This window comes from Saimiri boliviensis, chromosome 11, assembly GCF_048565385.1.
Source record: "Saimiri boliviensis isolate mSaiBol1 chromosome 11, mSaiBol1.pri, whole genome shotgun sequence".
Taxonomy (NCBI): Eukaryota; Metazoa; Chordata; class Mammalia; order Primates; family Cebidae; genus Saimiri; species Saimiri boliviensis.
This window is the reverse complement of record NC_133459.1, coordinates 72,160,906-72,179,319: the sequence shown is the minus strand read 5'-3', so window position 1 is coordinate 72,179,319 and position 18,414 is coordinate 72,160,906. Positions and strand designations below refer to the sequence as shown.

General features: G+C 32.5%; 1 protein-coding gene across 1 annotated transcript in view; it reads left to right on the top strand.

Moving 5' to 3' along the window:
• Window positions 1-18,414, top strand: part of LRRIQ3 (leucine rich repeats and IQ motif containing 3) — a 146,905-nt gene that overhangs the window by 21,967 nt on the left and 106,524 nt on the right. Inside the window, exon 4 of the mRNA XM_003921413.4 lies at window positions 4,476-4,609. Within this exon, the coding sequence (XP_003921462.1) occupies window positions 4,476-4,609 (134 nt within the window). The remainder of the gene's footprint in view (window positions 1-4,475; window positions 4,610-18,414) is intronic.

The window sequence follows — 18,414 nt, the reverse complement described above, 5'->3', positions numbered from 1 at the left end:
ATTTTTTGAATGTAAGAAATCACTAGGCAAATAGAGGTGTTGGCATGAGTGTAGAGCCTGTGAGGCAGAGTGGAAAGCGTTCGCAAAGGCACAGAGGTATTGATAGAGCTTGGCATATGCAAGTGACAACAAGTAGTTTAGTGTTCTTGGAGTTTAGGGGACATGTTTCGGCACGTCAAATGATGCTAGAGACGAAAAGGGGATTAAAATAGCAAGGGTGTTGAATGTAATATGAGGGAGACAGGACTTTATCTTGCAAGATCTTGGGGAAACATTTCAAGATATTTATATGACCTAATTTTTATTCTAGAAAAATCATCCTGTATTCTGTAATTTTGGAGTGGAGGGAAATTGAATATCAGGGAATTAGACTCTATTATATAATTTGTGTATAGCATATAAGGAACAGATTTAAGAGCTATTTGATAGAATTTAGTGATTTATTGGATGGAAAGGGATGTGGGAGAAAGAGGAATATGAGTTTATTACTTGGTTGACAAATAATAGTTTTTATGACTATATAGATAATGCAATACGAGCGTGGATTGATTCAAATGAGGGAGATAATAACTTATGGTTTTGACATGAAAGTAAATAAATGGAATTGTAAGTTTATTCTATATGCCTGCAATTAAAGAAAGAATTTCTGACAGGAGGTTACAGCTATGTGGGTAATCTAGGTATGTGTGTCAGTCAGATACAGCAAGGAAGGTGATCACGTGAGAAGACTTAGCCAAGAAAAATGAAAAAGAATGAAAGTGTAAGTTAAATCAAATGTTTAAATGTTTGCAGAAGAAAGTGAACTAGCAAAACAGGTAAGAAAAGTTTAAAGGAGAGAAAAGGAGTGTGATATCTTTATAACCACGCAAAATAATTGAGTTACAATAATAAATTGATTGACATTGTTAAGTCAAACTTGGATGCAAAGGATGATTACTTAGTGATTTAATAGTCAATTGATAATCAAATGCCAGTTATAGAATAGTTAACTCGGTTAGTCCAGAGAAGCAGGACGAAGAGTTATTAAATTTGGTGAACTTATATGGAGAGGTAGATCAATCATTGCATTATATAGTGTAAGCTTGTGAGCTAAAAATATCAGGACTTAATAAACAGAGACCTTATTCAAAAAGCTGATTGCAAGTGAGGGAAAGGAATTATTGCAAATAGGCAGAGTGGGATTATTACAATATGGAGAATGCTATGATCATAAGATCTGCAAAAGTCTTAAGGGTTTGGCAAAAGAATTTCTCATTTATGAGGAGAAATATACAAGGCTAGAAATAACTGAATGTGAGAAAGTGGAAAGAAAAAAAAGTGGTATGGTCTGACCTTGAAACATAGACTTTTTTACCCTGAGACAAGCCTATTCTCAGGACGGGCTGTTAAATGGAGACTATGTGCTGCCTCAGGCTGATGGGCCAAAGTTCAGGAGCCCAGGGGAAGGAAATAATCTTAACTAAAGTTTGGCTAACAAATATTTTGTTCCAACTGATCAGTGGGAACAAAACTTTTCAGTTAATTGTTAAAGAGGGGAAGAATGGAAATTTGGAAGGTCTGTGTCAAGCCTTGTTGTAGATAAGTAATAAAGGCATCCAAAAGTATTAAGTCAGTCATGAAGAGCAGGGTGCTTCTTTTCACTAAGCTGTTTTCTGAAACAAAGGACTGAGGAGATTTCTTAACTTTCACTGTTTTCCAAGAACACAGGACTTGGGTAAAACTCAACATTGTCAAGTGTGACACATAAGATATTTCACAGGACACAGAATAATATTATATAAAGACATTGAACATAGATCAACATCAAGAAAGTGTTATTGGGGGAAGGAACTGAGTCTCCCAAAGACTAAAATTGTGAGACAAATAGTTGAGAAAAGCAGTTCAAGAAATAGAGGTGACATTTGTGAAAAGCATTTAATTTTGATTATCAGATAATTCTATGTAGGATGAATGGAGATGAGATTAAGGAGCTAGGATGGGACTAGGTCAAGAAGGACTTTGTGTGGCAAATCAAGAAATTTGTAATTTGTCTTTCAGTGGTATGCCAATGAATGAAATATATAAGCTAGGATGCTGTATGATAAGATTTGCATTTTGGAATGCTCAATCTAGCAATAATGCGTTTTATGGTTTGGAAGGAGTAGGGGAATAGGAATTATTAAGATATCAGAAGAATTTTAATAAATTAGGGAAGTGATAACAAAGACATGGAAAAAACAATGGCAGGAAATAGAAGAAAAAGAGAGGTAAGACTAATATTTGGAATGTTGACTGTACTGGATCTAGTAACATTTGCATGCAAAGAAGCATAAAAGAGAAGAGAACCTAGGATGGTTCCAGGGTTTCTGCTTTAGGCAACTGTAGAAAGTAGTACCATTTACTAAGGTAGAGCATATGAGAAAGCAGATTGAGAAAGAATATTCATATCTGGAAAAACTTGTATTTAGTTAGATATCAGTTTGACTATATTGTTATGTAACTTAGAAGAGAGGTCAGGCTTAAAGATAGAAATCCGAGAATCTCTAGCACAAAGGTGAATGCTGAAGCTCTGAACTTAGAAGTGGTCATTTGAAGGATGTGTAGAGATTAAAAAGAAACAGAAAATTCTTTCAATGTAACAATGAAGCAATAAACATGGTACATATAGTTTTGTTTGAAAGTGCAGAAGTAAACGAGATTTAGCGGAAAACCAGGAGGCGTGTAGTAGAGAATCTAAGGCAAGTATTTTAAGGAGGGAATGTCCAATGTTAACTCTAAAAAAGTGCCCTTGGATGATAGACATAGAAGCCAGTGGAAGGAGATATAGAAATAAAAGAATGTGGAGAAAAAAAATGTGGAATTCTGTCTCTAGATTTTGGGCTCTTAATGAAAGTTAGATATAAAGGATTGAGAGCTGGGATTTAAGGATAAGTAAAGTTATATCATATTTATATGTGAAAGGATAGTGCTAGCAGAAAATAGAGAGATATGAGACTCATAACAGTGATAGAGTGCCAATCTTGGACAGAAAGAGAGATACTTCTTGTTTTAAGTTTGAGTAGAAGGCACTTCTATTCAGTATAGATAGGAATATATTTAAATTTACAGAGAATGGAGGGAAGTTAATTGATGGAGTTTAGACTTGATGGCTCTAGTTTCTCTGAAAAAAGAAGCAGGGTGTTTAGGAAGCTCAAGGGAAAGTGCAAGAAGAGTATTGAATAGTGTCAAAGTTTTTCAGTAGCTAATGTTGGGAATGGAATCAAGCCAGAGCCATAGAAAGAAGTTGCTAATTTGCAATGAGTGTTTCAAAGTATAAATTGCAAGTAGCACTAATCTACAAGATCTTGTGAATTTTTTTTGTTTCCTGTATAATTTTTCATTAAGTATATATGCAGAAAAGGTGTATGTTTTAAGTGTAACTGGGATGGTAATCTTCAGAAGAGGTGCCTCATAAACAATGTAATTGTCAGTATTTTTAATGCATTATTTTACTTTCAAAACATAGTGACCTTATTTCTAACCAGTCAAGTTGTCAATGAAATATACTGAGCCTTTGATCTCAAATCAGAAAAGGAGATCTTTCTTAAAGGCAATATAGGATACTTTTTCCAAGATAATTTGCTGTGTTCCAATAAAAGTGTCCAACATTCTAGTTAAGCTACAACAAAATGTTTAACTACTCTGAATTATTTTATGAATCAAACTATATCAATTTTCTTTATGGGAACTTGCAGAGTATTTGCTGTTTCATTGGACACCTGTTCATGCCACTACCTTTTGGAGAGGTTAAAGTTTTATACATATATTATCAGATTTGGAAAAGAATATTTAATGTAAAAAGTTATTATCAATAATGTTACATTTTATGTAGATAATTCAGATTATTTGATGCTACTAATTCTTTTTCTTTTACTATAATAATAAAAATGTATTTATTATTTGTATTAATTAGTTTTCATTGCTATAAAGAAATACCTGTGGCTAGGTAATTTATAAAGAAAAGAGGTTTATTTTGGCTTACAGTTCTACAGGATGTGTAGGAAGTATGGTGCTGGCATTTGCTTCTGGTGAGGGCCTCAGGAAGTTTACAATCATGGTGGAAGGTGAATGGGAAGCAGGCAAGTCACATGGTGAGAGAGGGAGCAGGAGACAGAAGGGACTGGTCCCATACTCTTTTAAACAACCAGATCTAATGTGAACTAACTGAGCAAGAAGTCATTCATCACCAAAGGGATGACACTAAACCATTCAGGAGAGAACAGCCCCCGTGATCCAATAACTCCTGCTAGCTCCTATCTCTAACATTGGGGATTACATTTCACCATAAGATTTGGAGGGGACAAACATTCAACCATATCATAATTTAACGATAATGCCTAAAGAGGCTGTGAACATTTTATGAGTTTATTCATATCAGTAGATTACCAAGTATAAAATATCTTTTGAAAATACTTTTATGAAAGATAAAAATTATTAATTATATTTTCTTTATACAGGGAACAACCTATGAAGAGGAAATTAATAATATTAAATATATTACTTCAAAAATTAATGAAATTTTGGCTCATAATTCACCAGTTCTGATTATTCAAAGATGGATTCGTGGTTTTTTAGTTAGAAAAAATTTGAGGTATGTTTTGTTTTCTTTACCATTTGAATATTGAAATAATAAGGTGAAGAAATAAGTGATAAAAAGTCAATTTTCCAATAATAGGCATTTTTGTATTATCTTTCATCAAAATGACATAAGGGTATTTGACCTAACTAAGAAAAATACCAGAGACTCCATAGTAATATAAGATTTGGCATAATCAACATTTGATATTATATTTTTTCTATTCAATTTACATATAAATACAGATGCAAGGCATGGACTATATAATGGGATACAATGAAAATATAAAACATGGAACATATATGGAAGATTTTGTATTTTATTTAGATGTAGATACAATTTTGCTGAGACATCTGCTACCACATCAATCTATATTGTCCTTTATTTAGTTGTCTTTTCCTCTTTTCTTGTTTCTTGCATTCCTTTGCAGTAACTAAGTTTTGCAAATAAATTAAAACTTTTTGCTAGAATTTCTCAACATTTTACTTTTAGAGATAAGCTAGAATACTCTGTCTTCAACTTACAGAATTGGTCATACCAAACATCAACATTAGGAGAAATACTTAATGTAAATGATGGGAGGATGGATGCACCAAACCACCATGGCGTGTGTATCATTGTAATACTTTTTTTTGTACCTGCAGTCATGCAGCTGTAGAAAACATGGTTTGTCATTAATCACATCTTTGGGGGATTGGATGCACCTGAGTCTGTCTTATGCTTTCTATATTGGAAATTTAATTTTCTCATAAATGTCAGAACTGTTGCCTTGCTAAAAAAAATTCATATAGCTTATTCTAATTGCTAAAGTTCAGAAGACAGAAATGAAATTTGGTCCTGAAATATAGATAGGATTAACATAGATCTGGAATAAGATAATGAACATTTGTTGAAAAAGCAAGATTAGGAAGTTTCACTGAAATGAGATTTAACATTCTGTGGTAAGATAGACACAATACCCTCTAGCATTAGCCAATATATGCTAAATCATAGGTGACAATAGTCCTGACAGAGTCACAAGAATGAGGGCTAAGTAGCAAAACTGACCATAAATACAGTGCCTCCAACTTCTGAGGAAGTGGTTCCACATAATTTTCACACTGAGGTCAAAGTATGAGAGAACATAATCTCACAGTGGAGACAAGTCAAAAATAATCTGGGTAAAGGATATGCAAAAGAATCAATCAGGCAGTTGCTGAAAAGTGCATACTTATTTAAAATATTATTTCTGTCTCTATTTTGCATTTGAATATAGTGCATTCTTTATATTAAATACAAATCTAATTAAAGGGTCTTATTTTTAGTTTATTCTCCAGGGATTTTTGTCCTTTGGTAGAATGAACGTTATCACTGACACTCATGTAATATGTGATAAAAACTTTGTTCATAGGAACAATCTTGAAAACTCAGTATATATGAATACACTTTGAGAATTTTGCAGGAAGATATTTCAATAATAATATATGACAGGGTTCAAGACAGACTGATTTGCATTTTCTCGCTCTTTAAATCTCTGTTCCATTAAGCACATTACTTATCTATGTGGCACTTGAATTTCTTTATCCATAAAATTGTGAAGAACAGGGGATAATAACAGTACTTATTTCTGTTTGCTTGTAGGATTTGAGATGATCAATATAATGCTCTTAGCACCTAGGAAAAGTAGATATTATATTCTTATTACCTATTGTTTTAAAAATTTAATTATTATTGTTGTTGTTATATTTAGTGCTGTGTTGTTTGGCTCCATGGGAAACTTTCCTTGGATTTCTTGGTCCCTTCCAGAATGCACAGAGGAATCTTTCAAAAATATAAATTTAATCATTTTATTCACCAACTTAAAGTCCTCCAGTGGCTTTTAATTTTTTTCGGACAAATGTTTGAGATATTGCCTCTTTGGTGTGTTTCACATACTTTTGTTATTACAAGCTCTTACCATATGGTATTATAGTCATCTCTCGCTGTTTTCCATGCTGTATCTTTAATATATAACAGAGTGCCTGACACATTAGGTGCTCAAAAATATTTTCTGAATTGAATAATATATCAATAAATGGAGAGACGGTCAGAGCTGTAATCAGATCTGGATTCATTCATGGAAAAGTGAAAGAAAGAATTAGGAAATATGTAGAGCTCCCCTGAGAGGCAACTATGGATTCCCACAACCTAGGGTCTGAGTGATTAGTCCTCTTGTGTCTCTATTTCTAGCCATGAGAAATGTCTCTCCACACTCAAATATTTTGTACATTGAAATTTTAAACTTATGTCTCTCTACACCCAAATATTTTGTACTTTGGAATTTTTAACTTAAAGTGCTTGCAATACTATATATGTGGCCAAAATTTATAAAATTATTATGATTAATGCTATTGTCTTTTAGAGTAGTAGTATTTCTAGTATGGGTGATAGAATATAAGGTAAATATACTTTTATTCTTAGAATGAAATGTTGTAATTAGATTGACAGCCTCCTAATCCTAAGTAAAGGCAGCTATATTGAGGTCATAGGGAGAATTATCGGTTGCATTGATGGGTTTTAAAAAAGGAAAAAGAATGAAAAAGAATATAAGAAACAAACATTTATTGAATGTGTAATATATGTAAAGCACCATTTTAGATAAATTAATCCATTATGTTATTTAAGAAAACAGAGTTTTCAAGTCTGTATTTTCTGTTTTATAGATGAAATATTAAGAGTTTAAACTTGGTGAGGAGGCTAAGATATGAATCAATATCAGACAGCTATTTTGTATGGGGCATTTGTGGTCAGTTATTGAAAGATGAAATTGCATGTAAATAAATATCAAGTTCTGTTGTTTAATATATCAGAATTTCTATGTTCCTTTTACTTTTCTAACAATAGCCCTTAAGTCAGCTTTTCCAAATAGCTCTAGTCCTTTCAGTAAGGAATGGTGTTTGGAAACTAAGATCTTGAAACTACATGTTTTCTATTGGGATGTCATCATTCCTAGGCCATTTTAGCAGACAGAATATGGATTAGAAAATGGATTACTTTTTCCATCATAATTTCATGTTAACAACTCAAATGTTAATCCAACACAGAGGATTCTTCACTGCTTTCATTCAACATTATTCTCTCCTACCATGAGAATTTTGGTTGCCAACATTATTAATTTTACTCATTAGCTTAATCCTACAATATATACAAAATAGTTTCAGAATTGTTATTACATAATACTATCAAAAACATATTTAATAAAATTCAAGATTTGTTGCAGAATTTTAAAAATAATTATACTGGAGATATATATTTGAAGTACTTTGTTGAATAGTTACTTCATTTATTATAGTGATATTCTTGTTTCTACTGATTTTAATTTAAAAATATTTCTTATTTTAGTCTTTCACTTAGGACTTTTTTTGTTGTTTTCATTTATACTTATAATCTTCTGGTTTAGTCATCTCTAAAATGAGTAAATACTGATTTTTTTTTCTGATTTCTATTACTGCATTTCTAAATTTGTTTTTATATATCTTTTATAATTTTTTTGCTATCTTTTTGTTTATTTTGAAATAATAGGTTGTAATTTTTATTTTTTATAAGCTTCACTTTCCGGTCTGCTTTCATTATCTACAATCATGTTACTATGCTCTTTATTTTTTATTGTAATTCTGTAAGGGATTAGACAGTGATTTTTCTGCATTGCCATGTCTGTAAAATTGGTTTTTCTCAACTTTAAGAAGAAGCTTTTCTTCAGGATTTAAAACTACTCCTGTTGTGTTTGTGTAGTATCCACAAATATCAGGATTCTCTTTCTGATACCTCTGGCTCTGGTTCCTATCACCTCCTTGTTAATATGGATATTTTTTCTTTCTCTTTTCATCATTTTTCTCTGCTACTCAATTGGGATTCTATTCCCAGGAAATTCTCACTTTGGGACTTGACTTATAAGGGAGTTTTGACTGGTTAGTTTTGGGGGTTCAGAGGCCCAGAATGCTTCAGAACCTTTAAATCTTACCACTAAAGCCCATCCCCACCCCACCCTAGATTAGGTCCTGTTCTTCCTATTTATTTTGTTTCTGTCCATCAAATGCCTCGTTACTTCTGTCTATTTCCTCCTGCATAATTGCTAACACCACAGTGTGCTTACAGTTGTCACTGATTTTTCCCTACTCAGTCACATTTGGGATTTCCCCAGGATACCTTGTCACATAGTACTGTTGTAGATATATATGTATACACACACACACACACACACACACACACACACACACATATACATATATATATATATTTTTTTTTTTGAGATGTGGTCTCCTTGTGTTGCCCAGGCTGGAGTGCAGTAGTGTGATCTCAGCTCACTGTAACCTCCGCCTCCTGCGTTCAAGCAATTCTTCCACCTCAGCCTCCTGAGTAGCTGGGACTACAGGCATGTGTCACCACACCTGGCTAATTTTTTGTAGTTTTAGAGGAGATGAGGTTTCATCATGTTGGCCAGGATGGTCTTGATCTCCTGAGTTCATGATCCACCCACTTCGGCCTCCTAAAGTGCTGGGATTATAGGCATGAGCCACCACGTCCAACCCTGTTGTAGATATTTTAAAAATTTTGCCTTCTAGTTGCTATGTATGTTTTTTATGAAGGAATCTGGTGAAATTAGAAAACTATGTCATTGCCACAAATATTATCCCACAGTGCCTTTAAAAAGTATTGTTTACATGTTAAAAGCATCATTCAATAAGTATTTCTGACAAACTAGGTATCTGTGACTTTCACATTTTAGGTGATATTTATTAAATAAATATTCATTTTTTAAAACATAGAGGATAAGGAGAAAGTAAATTTCCTATAATTATATCCTGAGAAGTATGATTAGGGAACTTGGATATTTAAGTATCAAAATAGTAAATTTAGGGCAATTCAAATAGTTGACTTCAAATTGTTGAATATTTTCTGTATGTAAAATAGATAAAAGAATCAGGTATAATGAGAGAAAGTTTTAGAAAGACAAATTTCAGCTCATTTTTTTCCAAGAAAAATTTTTAACTCTGATTGATTGTATCGTTGCAAGTTTCTTTTTGCATGTAGGGTCAAAGTAGGAAATCATCTAAGTGTAGGGCTGTAATAAACTAGGTTTTAGCAGAAGCAAGAGTTTACTATATGAAAAGTCTAAGACTGCATTTTCCAGTAAGTATGATTAAAATATGTTCATATATGTATTGGAAAATAATAGAAAATAATATATTATTTTATCCAATGAGGAGCAAGATAAGGAGGCCCATAATCATCACTATATTACAATTTCCTAAAAGCTTTAGTAAATTTGATAATTAAAAAAAGAAAATATATTTGTATGTTTTACTTATTCAATTCAGTTCTCTATAAGAGAGATCCCCAATATCTTGACTTAAACTAGGCAGAAGTTTTGTTTTTTATGTGAAAAGAGTCTGTGGTTCAAGAAGGCCAGGCCTGTGATGCTGCACAAAATCAAGGACTCAAGCTTTCTCTAACTTTTCAGTCTATTTTCCTACTGTGTGGGTAGATTGCTTTATCTTCAAGGTCATTCATGGTCAAAATGGCTGCCAGAGTTCCAACTTTTACATCTGATTTTATGCGGGAAGACTGGCAATACTGAATTGTAGAAAGGGGCCATGTCTCCCCACTATAACAACAGTTTTAATCATCCTTATTGAGAATACTGCATTTCCCCTTTACTACATTTCATTAGCCAGAATTTAGTTGTATAGGTGCACTGGCAGCTAAGAAATAGGATCTTTTATCTGGTCACTTTGTCATCTGTATGAAATTTGTCTCCTGTTAATAAGGATTAAAAAGAGAGTTGGAATTGGGTGGTGTCCAGCAATTTCTGCCACAAAACATTTGAAAGCAAGAGACAAAATAATAATTTCCTAGCAGCTATAAATGAATGTATGTACAAAGGAGAAATGCTAGCTTGTCAAGAATCTAAGCATCTGTCTCATGAAGATAGAAAAATAGCAGAAGTTTTGTCCAAACAGAGTAAAAGGGAATAAGAAAAATAGTACCAGAAATGAATAAAGTAGAATACAAATGTACAATAAACATGAGAAAATGCATATGTAAAAATCAATATATTTAAGAATTCATTCTTTATGGGGGGAAATTGATGATAATCTAGCAAGACCAATGAAGAAAAGAGAAGGTAATAAATATAAATTACCAATATAAAGAATGTAAAAAGATACATTGCTACAGGTCTACAGATACTAAAGTGAATAAAGAATAACTTTATACCAGAAACTACACTTTTTATGTGATATGATAAAAACATGTGAAGAAATGAAATTTTCAAGCTGACAAAGGAAGAATTAAAAATACTAAATAGTTGTGCATATGTTAAAAAATTGAACACATCCTTGAAATCCTTATCACAATGAGACGTTGAGCCTGGGTAAATTTACTGATGAATGATTCTGTACATGTAAGGAAAATATAATGCCATCTTACATAAATTTCCCAGTAAGTAAAACAAAACACTTTACATCTTATTTTGGGAGACCAGCAATTCCTTGTCTTATGAGGATGTTATAAGAAAGAAAATTGCAGGTCAGTCTCATGAGTACAGATGTAAAAATCATGAATACAACATTAGAAAATTAGATCCAATGATAAAGAAAAAATAATAATACCTTATACACAATATAAGTTTATGCCAGTAATACAAGTTTAGTTTAACATTAGAAAATCAATTATATTAACAGAATAAAGGAGGAAAATAACGCCTTGGGCATTCCTTACTTTTGCCCGGAACCATGTTGACTATAATGTGTGCCTATTATAAGCCGATTGTGTCCTCATTTCGCGTGATTTCAAGGTAACTAAAATTTGATCTTATTTGATCTCATCTCACATGTGGTTGACAGAATTCCAAGGTGACCCATATGGCTTTTGTTCTGTGCTCTTAATAAAATCATCATGTTATGTTGCAGGACAAATGATATTTTGCAGATGCAATTAAGATGACTTGCTAATCAGTTGACCTTAAGATAGATTACCTAGATGGATCTAACCTTATCTCAAGAGTACTTTAAAAATAGAATTTTCACTGAATAACTGAACAAGTGAAGGTTCCTCAAGGAAAGCTCCATGCTTCTTCCCCCAAAACACACCCTATGCATCTCTTTATCTATATGTTTTGTAACTACAACAGCCTGGAGACCCAAGGAATGACCCAACCACAACTATAACTACTGCCACCCATGTATGCCATGTGGAAGCCTAAGGTCCAGCATGTCTAGCCCAACACTGCCACAGCTGGTGACTGAGAACTGGCCTTCCTGCTATCTCTGTCACTAGCAAAGTCTTGCCACAGCCTCTACCAACAGCTGCAGCGTAAGGCACTGAAGAACTCACAGACATCATTAATTCTAATTATGGTCAAAGAAATTATACTGAGACTACTCCACTACACCCACCAGATTCAAAGTCAAAGCACCTATCCAACCAACACTATAGATACATCAATATCAAAAAGTACTTCCCTACAAAAAATTGAAAAAAAAACAACTGTTCACACTTGATGTACAGATATCAATGTAAGGACACAAGAAACGTGAAAAAGCAGGAAACATAATGCCTCCAAAGAAACACAGTAATTCTCTATAAACAGATTCTAAAGGAAAAAATATATTTGAAATACCTGAAAAAATTTTTAAATGATTTTAAAGAAACTCAGTGAGATATAAAACAACATAGTTAAACAATACAAAGAAATAGAAGAGCAATTCATGATTTGAATGAGAAATTTAAAGAAATGGCCAAATACGTTTTAGAAGACCCAGAAGGAAAAAAGATGGGCAAAGATATAGAGAACCTATTTAATGAAGTAATAGCTGAAAACATCTTAAGTCTTGCAAGACATATAGACCTACATACAGAAAACTTAAAAGTCCTCATAGATTCAATCGCAAAAGGTCTTCTTAATGACACATTATAGTTAAACTGACAAAAGACAAAAGCAAAAAGAGAATTATAGAGACAGCAAGAGAAAGGCATCAAGTCACGTATGAAGAAATCCCCCTCAGATCAACAGTTAAAACTGTATCCAAAACATGTTTTTATCAATAATGCATGCCTTTTAAATTAAATTTATAAGATTGCGGACACTTTCACTTCATTTTGTGGATATTGTATTGATATTGAAAAGCTCTCCTGAAACAATTAACATTTTGACATAAAATCATTATTCTCTGCTATGGTTGTCAGGGTAGCAACTTACGTTATCAAATATCAAATTAATTGGGTTTGAAAATTTCCTTAAAATGTTTTATTTATCATGAGTTAGAATCTGTCGTGGTTGATCAAAGAAAAAGAGTAAAGAGAAAAATTTATTCATTTAATATGGAATTTTTTTTTAGAATTTTCTTGAATTTTTAGAATTTTAAAGAATCTTTTTTAGAATTATTTAAAATATGATAAGCATAGAAAATTTTAGAGATTAAGTGTACCAAATTAAATTTGCTTTTTAATTTTTATTGCTCATGGGCAATTTCTTTTCTTTTGATAGAGTCTTACCTGTAGTCCAGGATGTAATGCAGTGGCCTGATCTAGGCTCACTGCAACCTCCACCTTCCTGCACTCCTGCAATTCTTCCACCTTAGCCTCCCAAATAGCTGGGACCACAGGCACACACTGCCATGCCTTGTTCATTTTTGTATTTTTTGTAGAGATGGAGTTTTGCCTTGTTACAGGCTGTTCTCCAGCTCCTGGGCCCAAGCAATCTGCCTGCCTTGTCCTCCTAAAGTGCTGGGATTGCAAGTGTGAGCCGCCTCTGCTGACTAATCATAGGAAATTCTTATAAAGATGATTTTATTATAAAACAATATTAATTATTTAGTTCTAACCAACTATCCTAGTTACTGTGAATTTTTTGGTGTTATTCAAAGTTGACATTGGATTAGAATTATCAGATAATGTATTCAAGTTCTGGCTTGGCATTGTATAGCAGGTATTTTATGTAATTTACCTCATTTGGTCCTATAAACAATCCCAAATAACTTGCCTGAGGTTACAGAACTTGTAAGTGATAGACACAAGACTCAGGCCCATATCTCATGGATCAGAACCAAATAAAATAAAATAATTATTATTATTCTGCTAGCACATGCTAGATCCTGGGAAAATATTATTTCTTTATAAACTTTTCATAGCAAAGTTATGAAGTTATACAAATGTTTACTACCTGCCCTATAGGTATGATATCATTATTAATTTGTATCTTATCAGTTCATTCTACAAATATTTTTTGAGTGCCTACCATAGGTTAGGCCCTCTCTAGGTCCCGCATATACAGCAGTGGACAAAACATGCAAATTCATTGCCCTTGTGGAGTTTATATTTTAACAGAATTACTATTTTCACATATATAGTGGCACATTTATAATGGTACACTAACATTACATACTGTTCTACATTATAAAACGATGAAATTATTTTATTCCCAACAGATTATTTTTGCTTAAATATAGTCATGCACCAGTTAATGACAAGGATATATTCTGAGAAATACATTGTTAGGTGATTTTGTCCTGTGTGAGCACCATAGAGAGTACTTAGACAAATTTAGATTGTATAGCCTAATACACACCTAGGCTATGTGGAATACACTGTTGTCCTAGGCCACAAATCTGTATGGCATGTTACTATTCTAAATTTTGTAGGCAATTGTAAGTTTGTAAACTGTTTTAAATGTTATAAAACAAATTATAATATTTATAATGATAAATATTTGTGTATCTAAACATAGACAAGACAGTAAAAATGTGGTAGTATTAATTCATGGGGACCACCGGGGTATTTGTAGTCTGTTGTTGACTGGAACGTTATTATATGGCGTATAACTGTTTACTTTGTAGGAAGTTTTAAATGTACACTTGTGTTTATTAACTCATTTAATCAAATGAGTTAATAAACACAAGTGTACATTTAAAACTGTGAGGTAAATGTAATTACTTTGTAGATATGAGAGAGAAAATCGAGGATTTATTTTTAAAACTAGATTTAAAAGGAGAGAAATACTACAGTTAAATGCTGAATACACATATAATTAAGAAAAAACTAAGTATATTGTTATATTTTAGCAATGGAATATTTTACGAAACTTTTTAAATTTAGATTGTACGCCTAGTATACTTGTAGTATTTTTCTGATTATGTGTTTGATGAGTAGTTAATGAGTTATTCCTTTCATAATTGATTAAAGCAAGTAATTTTTTAAATCCTCACATAAAAGTTTAGAAAATTAGAATATGTAGTCTCTAGAGTTCTTACTTGCAAACAGCAGAAGCTAACTGGAAATGACTTAGACAATAATCGAATTGTTAGAGGTTTATTCAGGAAGCTCATAAAAAATTCAGGAAGACACAATAACTGGCCTCGGAAAATGAACAGCAATGAGAAGCATGGCAGAACTGGCTCCACCAGAATGTTCCTAATTCTCTTTGTTACTATTGGCTGCTTGTCTCCCCATCATTCTGCTGCAGCTGTCATGAGTACCCTTATGTTGTCCTTGTGCTTTTGCGTTGTTTCCTAAAAAGTGAAAATCCAAAAAGAAAACATTGAATTGGTAAGGCTAAATCATATGACTGTGGCCTTAGCTCTTAGGAAATGGAAAATGGAATGATGGAATGTCTATTTTCTTTTTTTTTTGAGACGGAGTTTCGCTCTTGTTACCCAGGCTGGAGTGCAATGGTGCGATCTCGGCTCACTGCAACCTCCGCCTCCTGGGTTCAGGCAATTCTCCTGCCTCAGCCTCCTGAGTAGCTGGGATTACAGGCACGCGCCACCATGCCCAGCTAATTTTTTGTATTTTTAGTAGAGACAGGGTTTCACCAGGATGACCAGGATGGTCTTGATCTCTCAACCTTGTGATCCACCCACCTCAGCCTCCCAAAGTGCTGGGATTACAGGCGTGAGCCACCGCGCCCGGCCTGGAATGTCTATTTTCTTAAGTCTTTCATACACTAGTGATAACAACATTAGTAGAAGTAGCCAAAATGAAAGGATTTCAGATCTTGTATACCTCTAATAAATGTACATTAAATTATTTTTGTGTGCATAGACCATATTATAATAAGCAAGACTGATATGGGGTCTCTGTAATATTTCTGTACGTAAAAATATTTTAAATTTAATTTAAAATTGTTTGTATATATACACGTTTGTCTATCCAAATCTGTGCCAAATATGTGTGTGTGTATGTGCACTTATTTTTCATTTTTCCTCAAAAGTTTCTAAGGCAGAATGGGAGAAAGTGTGTGTGTGTGTGTGTGTGTGTGTGTGTGTGTGTTTGTATGTTTGTGTGTGTTTGTGTGTACACACATATATGTATAAATTAGGATAAAATATAGATATTAGGTTGGCAAACTATAGCCTGCAGGAAAAAATCTGATATATTCTGTGCATAAGGAATAATGGTTTTTACAATTTAAAAGGCTTGTTAAAAAAAAGAGTAAGAACATATATAGACTCTAATGCCTACATACCTTTCTAATTATCTTTTTATAGAAAAAGTTTGTTAACCCTGACTGGTACTGAAGGTACAACAGAGATAATTTGGCAATTTTTTTTTTTTTTTTGGCTGATTTTTTTTTTTTTTTGTCCTCTGAATTTGAGAATTGCTCGAAGCTGTGTCCAAAAAAGTGAAAAAAAAAATACAGCCGCTTTTTTTTCTAATGTTTAAGTTGATAGAAAAATATCAACCTAGTTTCCCTGAAATATAAACTCTATTGAAAATAAAGGAAGGTTTCATGTTAAACTGGACTACAGAAATGCATTCTAGATTAGGTTGTCAAATGATAACTAACTTAGAAATTTGCATTGTTGATTACTTGGGCAGTATTTGGTATGTTCATATCCTGGGATCATGCCAAACATGGTTGCAAATAAGCCTCCTTATCAAATGAAGAGACACGGATTATAATCTAGAAAATTAGACCAAAGGTCAGGACTAGGAAGTTAGCTAATTGGTCTATCAAATTTAAGGGCACTTTGTTAAGGAGAAAAGAGGAAAAAACAAGAGTTACCAACTAAAAGCTTCCCAAATAGGTAAAGAATAAATGGATCATAGTTGATTCTGAGGCCAAAACATTAAAAAGCAATATCTATTTATGCATTTTAAATATACATCATTAATGCTTCACTAGTTCTTATAGGAATATAAATTATTATAATACTCAAAATAGCATTATCACAATTAATATGTATCTAGAAATGATTAGTCTCATTTAAAATTAAATTAAAGATTTACTTTAAGTATAAAAAATTTATAATGCACTTAATATAATTTGATAATATGAAAGCATTATAGGCAACTTTTTAGTACCATATCTAATGCTCCAATGGTAGTTACCTTAGCTACCTGTGGAATACATTTTGAGACTTCATTTTGGAATTATGAGATTAAAAGTTACATAATTCATAAAAGATTACTAAAACTTGTTATAGTAAATTATGTAATTCTGAATGCTGAATGTGTTCAGCAATGATTATATTACTTATGTATAATGAAGATTAGGTTAATTCCTACCTTAAAATACAGGTATCCTGAAGATAACATTAGCACAAGTTTCTTAAAGCAAATTATATTTTAAGTAATAAATGTATGCCAACATTTTTATTAATGTTTAATAAGGTGAATTTCCTGGTTATAGACAATGATTTAAAACATTATCTAGCATTGCATAAGGTGGGGATTGTTAACCATCTGTTAAGACAAAGTATGGATACAAGGCAGTACTATCTAAAATTTGCATCTTCAAAAATTTACCTCACTTCGTTTAATGCTATCTTGAAACACAGATGTGCTTTTTTCTACCATTTGCCAACCAAAAACTATCTTTATTAAAATGTATTTAAAGAATCAATAATATTTTATGACTGGGTAAACAATTTTAATAATTAAATATTATCTATAAAATAGTGTCTCACATTCATCTTACCCAGTTGAATAATGGCTCTGCTGAAGTTGTCAGAATTGGAGTAAATCATTTTCTTATTTTATTTGAAATTTACTCCAAATAATATTAATTGAACTATTACTTTGCAATATATTTTGACTTCTTTTAAACTTAGAATAAAAATAGATATTTATATTAGTCTTTTTAGAAAATAGTTTTTAATTTTTTAGAAGTGGTACTAAGAGCAGAATATTTTCTGTTTGCTTTCTTTCAAAATGAATGATCTTCTACATACATACACATACAGCCGACTTTATTGCTAACGTCTTGTTCTCATTAGACTTACTGGAAGACTGGTGGCATAAAAAGGTCCATTCCAATAATCTGTGGGTCTTCCTGCACTTAAGGCATGAATAGTACATCCATCAGCAGGTTTCCGGAGCTGCAAAATTAAGTGGCATGGCCTTGATGTATGCCCTGATAATTCAAGCTGTAACAGCATGATCACTTCTGTTTGTCTTCTTTATGGATTCAGATAAATATAGCCCTCATTCTTTTAAGTAAGCATTTTTGGCCATTCCAGGAATAATTACCCTTTAAAAAATACAAAATTTCCATGAAATTGTATATAACACATGAAACTGAAATTTAAGCTACTTTAACAGTCAGCCCTATATCTGTGATCTTTACAAACTGAAAGGTACACTTTGTTAAGATATATGCACTCCCATGTTCATTGTAACATTATTCTCGGTAGCCAAGATATGGAATCAACCCAAATGCCCGTCAAGGAATAAACAGACAATTTGTTGAGAGTGTGTGTGTGTGTATAAATGGAATATTACCCACAATAATATTACTCAGTGCCTTTAAAAAGAGTGAGAAGAGTGAGAATTATTTAGGGGAAGAAGTGGTAATTCTCAAT